This window comes from Oreochromis niloticus, linkage group LG6 (assembly GCF_001858045.2).
Source record: "Oreochromis niloticus isolate F11D_XX linkage group LG6, O_niloticus_UMD_NMBU, whole genome shotgun sequence".
Lineage (NCBI taxonomy): Eukaryota > Metazoa > Chordata > Actinopteri > Cichliformes > Cichlidae > Oreochromis > Oreochromis niloticus.
This window is the reverse complement of record NC_031971.2, coordinates 31,793,266-31,805,427: the sequence shown is the minus strand read 5'-3', so window position 1 is coordinate 31,805,427 and position 12,162 is coordinate 31,793,266. Positions and strand designations below refer to the sequence as shown.

Below are 12,162 nucleotides of genomic sequence, written 5' to 3'. Positions count from 1 at the left end.
CCTCAGCTTCAACGCTCCAAGATGATGGGCAACAAGCAGGAATACTTGGTGTGCACATTGCAGTTTATTTACATAACACCTTGTGAAACATGCATTTTGATTTGTTTTAGATTAAGTTGAGCTTTTCCTAAGTTATATGAAAGTGCATCACAGTCAATCTTTTAAATCAATATTTCTTATAAATGCAAAAAACGTGTAAAAATATACATTTTTATATATAAATACACAGAACAAGCCGCACAGAAAAAATACTAACCTGCGTACAAATACAAAGTGTTATTTAACTCATGTTCCTTGCTCAGGTGGTGGAATAAAAGGGAGTGACTTGTTTACATTGCAATGTACAAACCTCTCTCTCTTCTCTTCGTGCAGTGAAACAGATGATAGAATAAATTTAGAGGTCTAATCAGTCTCTTGTTGTCACTGGCTATTAGAAGCTGCAGCACGAATAGTGTTTAGTGTACTTACAAACTGCTGCTGCAAAACATGATGATCTCTAAGGACAGGATCACAGGAATCCATCAGTTATAAGTTCATAGCCTTACAAAGTGACAAAGTATGTGAGGACTCATTATATCAGACGTTCTTCTTTGGGCAATGGTAGGGGCAAGCCAGGTTTTTCACAACCCGCTGACCTTGACTGTTTCTTCTCCACCGCACTGGGCTTGTATGTTCCCTCCATGCTTCTCTTTTTCCTAATGACGCAAAGTAGCAACAGCGTAGTCAAGCTGAGCAGGGACAGCACGGTGGAGACAAACACTGACACCATGGGTGAGATCGACACCTCCATGGCCATGCTGAGGAGAGAAATCACAAACTTTTAAAGTCATCAATACGTAATTTATAACGTCAACATGACAGAAGTTGTTACAACCTCTAAGGGTCAGTTGTTCCAACAAGTGTTTCACATTTGCACACTAGAGGGCAGTTACCTCAGTTATTCAGGCACCCTAGTGGGGATGCACAACAGTTTTTTGGTTTTTTTGTTTCTTTAACCAGAAACAAACAAAAGTGACAATGTTACGCTAGACGGTATGAATATGGTATATGACGGTATATGAATAATGATCAGCTGAGAGGACAACTACATGTTGGGTATGTTGAAAAATAAGTTGAGAGTGTTCAGAGTGTTTAAAATGAGCTCACCTCTCTGTAGAGTAGAAAGGATCATTCAGGTCTGCAGGATCTGTTCTTACATCTGCACCAAGTGACTGTGGAGCATTAAAAAATATATATATGTCATTCAGCTGTAACATTAAAGACACCTCCTTAATACTGTGTCTTCTGGGTCAGGTGTCCTGCGGTGTTTTGCACCAGGACATTGGAGAGTGCTTGATCTGTGCCAATGTTTTGGTGGATGCTATAAGTAAACATAACATTCGCATAAGTGCCAGGACCCAAGGCCTTCCATGCTGTGTCCCACGCTGCAAAGACATTATTGTTATCCACTTTACACATCAGGACTTTTACTGTTGTGGCAGATCTGTATAGATTTAAAAAGTATTTGTAAAATAGAAGAGACTGTCATGTTTGTGATCACAAGTCATTACTTGCCTGAAAAACAAATTGTAAAAGGGGATTAAACTGTTTACAAAAAAAATCAGAAACTGCAGCACATCCTTCCAACCTGCTGAATCCCTGAATCCAATTCAAGATAGCTGGAGGGCTGAAGTCTATCCTAGCTACCATAGGGTGAGAGGCAGAGTACACCCTGGACAGGTCACTAATCTGTCGCAGGGCTAACACAAGAAGACACAAAGCCATCCACACTCACACTCACATCTATGGGCAATGTAGAATCATCAGTGAATCTAACTGCATGTCTTTAGATTGTGGGAGGAAGGTGGATTACTCTGACAGAACCCTCTTAAACATGGAATTAGAAAGAGAGAGAGATACTTGGTGTCAAATGTACTGAATTTAAAACACTGCAGCCAGAAAACCTGTGTGACATGACAGGCACATACCTTTGAAGGAAACTTGCCTCTTTCATTCCATAACCGCTTGGAATACCAAAAGAAAGAGCTTATCAAAGTGTTGGATGATCTCATGTTTGCGATTATATTTTCATGGCAAGAATGGCATAATTTTGAAATACTAATAAACTAATCATACTGCAATCATCGGTGAGGAAAAAAAAACATACACCAAGGCATTATTGGTTAACCAATTTAGTCTAATACAAAAATACTTGAGAGACTTGAGGTATAATTATGACATACAGACACACACTAAAATGGTGGTTTACAAGCAAAAAACCCCAAAACTTCATGTTACAGGAATGCCATTGTACTGACTTCCATTACATTCCTCAGGGGTGTATTATTACCACAATGCAAACAAGGACCTCAGCCACTGAAAGTTAGCAGAAAGGGAAGCAATTTAGATTTGCTTTTTCTTCCCAGAAGACTGTGCAACCAGCTTGTTAACTTAGAGTGCTTTCATTGTTTCCAGCTCCAAATGTGAGGAATGTTTGCTTTCTTTTGTTACGTGATAATAAACCTATTATTCGGAGGATAAAAACAGGTCAAATTGAGCCTAACCTAGTCCTTACTCCCACTTTTAAGGCATCAATGAGCATATCCAGTCTTTGGACTTTGCCTTAATGGGATCTATGGCCCTCATAGAAAACCCTTATCATACCAGACTGGGACACTAGGCTACAAAAAACGATTCTAAAAAAAATCTGTGGAAGATTAAGCGTTTCACACTGAAAAGGTAGTTAGTAAATGTCCCGAACTCACCATAAATGTCCATACATACAGACAGGAGATGCCGAACAACTCCTGGTCTTAAAGTTCAGTCTGCAAAGTGTGAAAAGTCTGCCCCCCCATAAACCACTTAGACCAACAGACACTGACACACCCACCAAAGTTTAACATTGCCACCGGCTGACGTATGTCTCTGCCCAGGCGGGATGCCACAGATCCCGAAACACCTGTTTAACCGGTGTCTTTCCGGCTCAGGTGAGCCGGCTGTTGCTGTGAACTGTGACAGGTGAAACAGCTTACAGCCAAAGGCATGAAGGAGCGCGTGCAGCCTCACGAGGAAGCTCCGACCGTTGCGGTTACAGCTGCGTTCGCAGGCCAAGGATGAAATTTGGTAATTACCTGCCGGTTAATGGGTATCCAGGTGAGACGATCAACGTTTTAGTGGCACCCTGTTCAAAGTAACACGCTCCCGGAAACCGAGAATGCTCATAGTCTGAGAGACAGGTGTCGACGTGTTCGAAGCATACTGAAAGTATTCTGCCCCACTCACCTGTCGTATTCAAATGAGCCTGGTCACATGTCCTCTCTGCACCAATCAGAAACAACTTCCAACTGCTTTCTCTCGTTTTTCAGTTTTTGTATATATAGGCCTATATTTTTTTGTTTTGTTTTGTTTTAACATAAGTCACTAAGCTTACGACAAAAGTAGGTAATATTTGGTTTATTTGCTTTGACAAATACAAATAATCACTCAGTTGATTTATAGAGGGTTAGGTTTAATAATTAAATAGTAAAGTCCTTGTGTGAGTTTACAAAGCTCCTGTTTGTCTGTGCACAATCTGCCTTGTGGCCTACTTTCGTTATTACTAATCAAACGAAACTCCGATTATCAGAAGTCCTGGTGTGCATAACAAAGACACGTTATGCCAGGTGAATAGCCTGAATTAAATCTTATGAGAAAGTAAAGAAACAATCCACATGTTTCTCGCCTTCCTACGCCAGTTTACCCTACTGTTAGCTGTGTGTTTAAAGAGCTTTAAAAAAGTTATGATAAAGGAAAATCTTAAAGCAAAACTTTACTTTCTTCAGTTTGGTCATATTTTTAATATCAAGACTTCCAATTAATATTAAGACTTCTTTAATCTTTAAAAAGATTAAGGCAATGACTTATTACTGACTTTTTTTTTTTTTTTACAATGCCTACATAAAAAAAAAAATGCAACTTCCTTTAAAACAACAACCTTTGATTTGCCTTTTTACACATAACATCTGTTGAATAAAAATTTAACTTCTCATCAAGTCCTCCAAAAATTGCCCCCCAAAACCGTATTGCCCTATTGCAGGCACTGACTAACCTTTTATTAGATGTTATGTGGGGACAGTGGGACGTGGGCTCCTTTAAAAATCAATAGCTTTGGTTTTAGACACATTTACTGTGAGGAAAGACATGTCAATTAACAAATCTCCCAAGGATAAAAATACTATGTTGCTCCACCTCTTACAGAAGACTCACAATTATAAAGTTATTAGGGCCAAATATTGGCCCTAATAACTAATATTGTAAAGGTAGGATCCCTTTTGCTTTCTTTGCTTTCCCTGTCACAGAAATCCTGAAATAGAGGATCTCATATAGTGGTGTCAGATTGTTATTGTAAAAAAATTCCATCAACCCCAGCCAAATACGTCATGTAAAGTTACTCAATATGTTTTGATCAGACCACTTGTCTGATTATTTTTACATACTGGTGGATATTTGGATTCAAAAGAGGCAGTACAATAATATCAGCTATAATATGAGATTTTATAAAACACAAAAGAAAAGAATATTTATTAGATCCCGTGAACTAATTACTAAACTGCATGGTAAGACATTATTTAAACATGTAAACCTTTATTGATTTTCCAGTGTTGTTGATTCTTTAGAGAAGAGATAATATTTAACAGTTTCTCAACTGCTACTGGGAAATCATGTGTTTGAAAAGAGGATGAATAGTCATTTTGTGGGAGTGCAGAAGGAGGGAAGTTAGTGAATAAAAGAAGGATGCTGCATGGCCACAGTTTACTTTAGCAGCAGAAAAGGTTCGGGATAATGAGGAGGACTCTGCTGCTGCTGGCCTGTCTGGCCTTTGCTTCTCTCACTTCTGTGGCTGATGGAGCTCCATTGTAAGTACACCTGCTGTACTTTTATACATTCCCAGTGAGGTTGAATTAATCCTTTCATGCAGGAATTATGACAACCTCAATCAGGATTTTTTCTTAATTATTTGTATTCATCTTTAGGCATGAAAAGATGAATAAAAATACTTAAGAAAAAATCCTGATTAAGGTTGTCATAATTCATACATGAGTTAAATAACAATAATTACAATGAAACACGTCATAAATCTATAGTAACATTAAACCACCAGTGGGTGACAGGGTAGGGACTGACACATCAGTATCCTATGTACTGGTTTATGTGGAAGTATACCATCAACACTGACACAAATACAAGAAAACAGCCTTTGAATAGCTGTAGTGACCACTATGAGTGAAAAGGATATTTCATGCAAAACAAGCCTGTTTTGTCATTGCCAATGTCATAATCTTGGATGTGTGCAGAAGGTTTAATTTAATTTAATTTAATTTAATTTAATTTTTTAAATTATTTTAAGTGATCCCGAGGTCATCCTAAACTTTGCACAGTGGTGCATTACGTCAGACAAAGCAAATAGACTCCAGAAGCATGATGAAAAGATTTATCGATTTGGTTTTGGTCTTTAATCAAGATAATCAATAGATCACTGATTGTGTTTAAAGTCCACCCCATAGCTCATAACCAATCTGAATTTACCCAAAAAATGAACCTTTCCATGGGTTAAAACATCCAATGTTTATAATAACCTCTTTATGTTGTCATTGTGGCTCCTTTTCAAGCAACCAGTCATATATTAGGGGGAACAGAATTGTCATTATGATAAAGAAAGAAGGAAGAGCATCTAAAGTTCAATTCAAATCAATTCAATTTTATTTATACAAGCACTTTATATTGTAAGCTAGACCTTACATAAAATAAATACAGAGAAAAACCCAATAATCATATGAACCTCTATGAGCAAGCACTTTGGCAACAGTGGGAAGCAAAACCTCCCTTTTAAGAGGAAGAAACCTCCGAAGCAGGCTCAGGGAGGGGCGGGGCCATCTGCCGCGACCGGTTGGGGTGAATGAACACTGAAAAAAGAACCAACTTAATTGAATTATGTCAATTGGTAACACCTAATTTAATTAAGTCCTTTGAAATGAAGTTAATACATTAGATAAATCAGTTGTGTTACTCTATGTATTAACTTCATTTCAAAGAACTTAATTAAATTAGGTGTTACCAATTGAAATAATTCAATTAAGTTGGTTCACCTATCTTCTTTTTTCAGTGAAGGAAGACAGGACAAAAGACATGCTGTGGAAGAGAGCCAGAGAGTAATAGCAAGTATGATTCAATGCAGGGAGGTCAATGTTTTAATTAAACATTGTGAGAGGGTATATTATAACACAAGACATGATCTTGTATTACAAAATATAACAATAACTTTATAATATAAAATGGTTTATATTGTCTATGAATAACACTAATGACCAATCAACAAACTGGCATCAGGCTGCGTTGCAACATTTAAATATAAAATATTTAAAAATATGAGCTCTTTTTAAAATAATTTTAAGGGTCCCATAAACAGCTGGTAAATATTTTTTGTTAAAGTCTTCAGTCATAAAATCTTTTATAAATAAATACATAAATACAAATGAAAACTTATTGATTTTTAATTAATTAAAAATAATTATTTCAGCAATTATTAACATGTTTTTCATAGTGTCTAAAATGAACATATAACATAATAAATAAATAATTTATTCTTTAGTCAGTAACAGCATGTGTTTATCTACACAGAGACTAATATCATTAACATCTTTCTCTTTTATCGCTGCTCTGCAGGCAAGTGATGTCTGCCCCAAACTTGTTGCGGGTGGGAACAGCAGAAAACATCTTTGTGGAGTGTCAAGACTGCACTGGAGGAGACGTTAGGGTTGAAATCAATGTGATGAACCATCCAACCAAAACGAAAAGGCTGGCAACAACATCTGTCACCCTCAACAGTGCAAATAACTTTCAGCAGCTTGGGAAAGTAACTGTGAGTAAAATTATTTGTTTACTGTATATGATACTATTATTGTTATTTCTATTTCATTAAATATTCAATTATCATTGAATATGGCATCCAAGTCTTCATAGGCTTTTCATACTGGTCTCAGATCCCTGCAGGAGACTTCAGTAAAGATCCCAACGCGAAGCAGTACGTATACCTACAGGCTCAGTTCCCCGACCGCCTCCTGGAGAAAGTCGTCATGGTGTCCTTCCAGTCTGGTTACATCTTCATTCAGACTGACAAGACCCTTTATACACCTAACAGCAAAGGTGAGTCTACCGCTACCTCATGACTGAGAAACACAGCACACACAAGGGTAGTTCTGTGGCGACCCACTAGAGGGCTCCACTCACAGCCAAGCTTAGAGGAGGGGTTTTTGTTGTGTTTGGGTGCGATATGCTCAGTTGATGTATGGAGGTGAATAAAGTTGGAATGGTAAACTAGAGCTCCTGTGTCGTGTGTCCCATGCGTCCATAGTTCTATTTTTATTTTATTTAATACAGATTCGATATTTTTTCAGGGCCATTCAATAAACTTAAGGAAACATGGTGCTGCTCCAACAATTTAGTTTTGAATTTGAGACAAAAAACAGTTTGTTACAGTAATTATGTGACTATGGCATCACTTTTCACAAATTAGAAAGCTGTTTTGTGTAGTCCGTGGAGTCCCTTTGAAAAAGGTTAGAACATCTGATAATTTTTTTCAGTGAAGATTTGAAAGGAAAAAAAATCATACATTTCCCTCAGTTTGACTAAGACATATTTTAAATGAATGATCTTAATTTAAATTAGTAAACTGAACTTCTTCCCAACATGTATACATCACTGCCCGAGCAGCAAAAATAACATCTTCTCTTCTCTTCAGTTCATTTCAGGATGTTTGCACTGACACCCCAGATGGAGCCTGTAGAGAGGGATGAAGCAGCCCAAACTGATGTTTCCATTGCCATTGAGTTTGTGGTATTGTGTTTTATTCTTCATCGGCTCAGAATTGAAAGTGACATTATGCAAGGAAAACAAATATTTTATTTGCAAATAAACAAAACAACCAAAATACATCAACTTTGTCTTTAATTTTTTTAATATTGTCATTTACATATTAGTTCGGAAACTAATGCACTGTCCAAAACTACCACTAGCAAAGTGCACTGTTAATAGTGGTTGATTTTTTTATTTTTTTTTCCAGACACCTGAAGGCATTGTTTTACCACTTGATCCAGTTGCTCTAAAATCAGGTATTCATTCTGGAGATTTCCAGCTTGGTGAAATTGTTAGGTGAGTATTATTATTATTATTATTATTATTATTATTATTGTGGCGTGTTGGGTAGATATCTCCCATCATGCCTTCGGAATATGTGTTGCTGTTTAAGATGCTTATTGTTATTTGTTTATGGTTACATGACTCTTATCTGTTCTCTTAGCTGTTATTGTTGATGCTGCAGTATAAATTCACCGACAGTTATTGTTGATGGAAAGAATGTAGTACCATGACTGAGTTCAGGCGTGTAGTTATTGACCCTCTGAAGCACAGTGTAGTACAGGTGAAGTGTCCAATAAGGAGCTTCCCCTATCTAATTTTTGTGGCACAGCAAGGTCAACTTCTGCATGGGTGCTTTGCTGTTAAGATTCCTTAGCTTGTCAGATTATTATTATTATTATGTATGTGTATTGTGAAGTATAGTTTGTGCTACATTATTTTTTTTACTATATAATCAATCTTGCATATTTTAAACTTATACACTTCCATAATTCGGCAATTATAGTCTAATTAGATCGTGTGTGTAGCATATAGTCTACAGTCTGATTAATGTGTTAGCTTCAGTTTTACAAATGCTTGAACTATTTGTTTGATTAATTTCTCTCTCGCGCAATCTGTGTGTGTGTGTGTGTGTGTGTGTGTGTGTGTGTGTGTGTGTGTGTCTAGTACTGGACTGTGGAAAGTGGTGGCAAAATTCCAGAGCAACCCACAGCAAATCTATTCTGCAGAATTTGAGGTCAAAGAGTATGGTGAGCATCCCATTAGCTGTATAGTACTTGCACTATTTACTGTTTTTAAATGTGCAATGCAAATAGTAACTTCAACTTGACACAGAAAATGTTTTATTCATTTCATTTATTCATTCATTTATTATTTGCAGTTCTTCCCAGTTTTGAGGTGAAACTGACACCACTAACACAGTTCTTCCACGTGAACAGCAGAGATTTCACCGTCAGAATCAAAGCTACGTATGTAATTGTTTTGTGGATTTAAGTAGTATGTATGTGATCCTTTGTTGTTACAGTTTGACTTGGGTTCAAACTGGTTGTTCACAAGCACATCTTTATTCCATGGTTTAAGGTATCTGTTTGGTCAAGAGGTGGAAGGAACAGCCTATGTGGTATTTGGGGTCATCAAAAAGGACCAAAGCAAGCAGAGCTTTCCAGACTCTCTTCAGAGAGTGCCGGTGAGCCCATATTTATACTTAAGATTTAGCCTTTCCATGTAAAGTGATGCTGACTTAAGAGTTTAAATACCTCCTACTCCTCACAAACTGTATTGTTGTGCTATAACTGTGGAACATATTTTTACATGAACATCTTTATGTTGCTGAGTTAGATTGAAAATGGTGAAGGAGAGGTGACACTGAAGAGGGAGGACATAACAAAAGTTGAGCGGGACATCAACAGTCTTGTAGGGGGCGCCATATTTGTATCTGTCAGTGTGCTGACAGAAAGTGGTAAGAAAGAAAGCCCTTCTTTTTCAGCCTGTTCAGTAACCCCCCCCCCCCACACACACACTCACACATAAAAAATTTTTTTAAAAAGAGCATCTGTGTCAGAAATGACAAATTACTGTTTGTTTGTTTTATTTTTGGTGAAAACAAAGTGAGTAATAGAAAAACAAATGAATTCTGACAATTTTTTGGTGCATATAATTATTTTCTTGTACCCTGTCACAGGTAGTGAAATGGTGGAGGCTGAACTGAGAGGTATCCAGATTGTTACATCACCCTATACGATCCACTTTAAAAGAACTCCAAAATATTTCAAGCCAGGAATGTCCTTCGATGTTGTGGTAAAGCACTAATTTATGTTTACATAGTCTGACATAATATTACACTTTGAAATCATAATTTTGATACGTCAGTTGTGGTATTTGAAGAAATTATAATTCCTTTACAAAGTGTTATGATTCAATTTCTTTTTTCTGATGTCAGGTTGAAGTTTTAAATCCTGATGAAACTCCAGCACAAAACATTCCAGTAGTGATTAATCCTGGGGAAGTCAGGGGACTCACTGCAGCTAACGGCATGGCTCGGCTTACCATCAATACAAGGGGAAATGAAGCCGAGCTGAGAATCACTGTAAGTTTTAAGTTTTGAAAAAGCTTTAAAAAAGCCTCCAACAACAAAAACAACAACACCAATAATCTGAATACTGTGGTTGTAGTGTTTGTATATAAAGTATACAGTATATGTCTGTATGTACCCTTATGTCTGTTTTTAATATTTGGGCCAATCTCAGGTGGGCCAATCTCAACAAAACTTCGCACAAACATCAGAATTAGAATTATTGCCAAGTTTGTTCACAAACAAGGAATTTGTCTTGGTGTCATGCTGCAAAAAATATCGTCAGACAGCAATTATTACCATCTGTATGTTTAAAACAAACATTTCTTATATATCCATTTATTATATTTATTATATATTCAGTCTTGGTAGCCGGGGATCGGTCCGCCAGGACCTCTGCTCCTGGCCGCCGGCCGGCTCACATTGCACCCGACCCCTACAGTGCCTCCTGCGGGTGGTGGACCTGCAGGAAGGATGGGCCCATGTCCCTTTTTCGGGCTGTGCCCAGCCGGGCCCCATGGACTAAGGCCCGGCCACCAGACGCTCACCCTCGGGCACCCTCCCGGGCCTGGCTCCAGGGTGGGGCCCCGGTAACCCTATCCCGCGCAGGGTGAACTGTTCCCTCGATGGTCTTTTCATAGGGGTCTTCTGAATCGCTCTTTGTCTGGTCCCTCACCCAGGACCAATTTGCCATGGGAGACCCTACCAGGGGGCAAAGGCCCCCAGACAACACAGCCCCTGGGATCCCTGGGACACACAAACCCCGTCACCACGATAAGATAGCGATTCGCGGAGGGGTTCACGTAGGGGGACTCGAAAGGAGCCAGTTGAGGTGGTTCGGGGATCTGACAAGGATGCCTCCTGGGCGCCTCCTGGGTGAGGTTTTCCGGGCAGACCCAGGACGTGCTGGAGAGATTATATCTCTTGGCTGGCCTGGGAACGCCTTGGTGTTCCCCTGGATAAGCTAGAGTAGGTGGCTGGGGAGAGGGAGGTCTGGGCTTCTCTGCTTGGGCTGCTGCCCCCGTGACCCGGCCCCAGATAAGCGGAAGAAAATGGATGGATGGATTATATATTCATCATCCCTCTGCAGATGATTGCTTTACACGTAACGTTCAGTGGTTATTGCAAGTACATAGCCTAAATGTCACAAAAATGACCCATTTTTGCTACTTCCAAAACTACTACTTTTACTACTATTACTACTTCCACTATTACTGCTACTACTACTACTAACAAGAAGGACAGTATTAAAAATAACTTTTAAGAATAATAATAATAGGGCAGCACAGTGGCTGCCAGAATGCTATTTTGGAGTGTTCTGGCCCACTTTAATGCTTGCTCACACAAATACTGCCCTCAGGCAGTAAAGGTAATTTTCAACCCCTTTGTACAATAACATAGAAAGAGATTATCACTTACTTATCACTTAATTTAACTTGTTGCTCATTGGCTATGTATGCTTGCCTTTAATTACAGGTCCTGACTGATCCTTGTATAGTTACACATAAATGTTTTTCTTATGCTCATTATGGCTTATGTGTGTGTGTGTCATTAATTACAGGCAATGACCGATCACAACATTCTTACAGCTGATAAACAAGCAAGAGCAGAGATGACAGCAAGACCATACCAGAGCAAGACCAGGACTTTTATCCACATAGGTGAGAAAAATCCTGATGAAGTATTGCATAAAGTAAAAGTAGGTAGAAGTGGAAGTATACTGTGTGAAACATGCACTAAAAGATGTGTTCAAACTATAACATTTATTGAAACATATTTGCAGGTGTGGATTCAGCTGAGCTGAAAATAGGAGACAATCTAAAAATCAACCTCAATCTCAACCAGCAGCAAAATCTAAATAATGATATCACATATCTGGTAAGAGACTTATTTATTTGTTTTTATATAGAGAGCTATTTTTTCTGTGATGAAACAACTGG

General features: G+C 38.3%; 1 protein-coding gene and 1 long non-coding RNA gene across 3 annotated transcripts in view; one reads left to right on the top strand and one right to left on the bottom strand.

Annotated features, from left to right (window-relative positions):
• Window positions 1–393: 393 nt before the first annotated feature.
• On the bottom strand, window positions 394–3,255 carry LOC100692456 (uncharacterized). The gene is made up of 3 exons (XR_266531.2): window positions 3,111–3,255; window positions 1,147–1,211; window positions 394–797 (listed from the first exon to the last, which is right to left on the bottom strand). It is a non-coding gene; the product is annotated as an uncharacterized LOC100692456 (long non-coding RNA).
• Window positions 3,256–4,723: 1,468 nt separating this feature from the next.
• The window catches only part of LOC100692186 (complement C3), a 48,518-nt gene continuing 41,079 nt past the window's right edge, over window positions 4,724–12,162 (top strand). Inside the window, exons 1-13 of one of the 2 annotated variants that reach the window (XM_019347499.2) lie at window positions 4,724–4,874; window positions 6,682–6,877; window positions 6,999–7,161; window positions 7,757–7,851; window positions 8,078–8,166; window positions 8,818–8,900; window positions 9,032–9,119; window positions 9,232–9,337; window positions 9,490–9,610; window positions 9,833–9,948; window positions 10,091–10,237; window positions 11,784–11,883; window positions 12,006–12,100. In XM_019347499.2, coding sequence (XP_019203044.1) covers window positions 4,801–4,874; window positions 6,682–6,877; window positions 6,999–7,161; window positions 7,757–7,851; window positions 8,078–8,166; window positions 8,818–8,900; window positions 9,032–9,119; window positions 9,232–9,337; window positions 9,490–9,610; window positions 9,833–9,948; window positions 10,091–10,237; window positions 11,784–11,883; window positions 12,006–12,100 — 1,473 coding nt within the window. In that variant the 5' untranslated portion in view covers window positions 4,724–4,800. The remainder of the gene's footprint in view (window positions 4,875–6,681; window positions 6,878–6,998; window positions 7,162–7,756; window positions 7,852–8,077; window positions 8,167–8,817; window positions 8,901–9,031; window positions 9,120–9,231; window positions 9,338–9,489; window positions 9,611–9,832; window positions 9,949–10,090; window positions 10,238–11,783; window positions 11,884–12,005; window positions 12,101–12,162) is intronic. The other variant, XM_019347498.2, reaches the window with a different exon arrangement.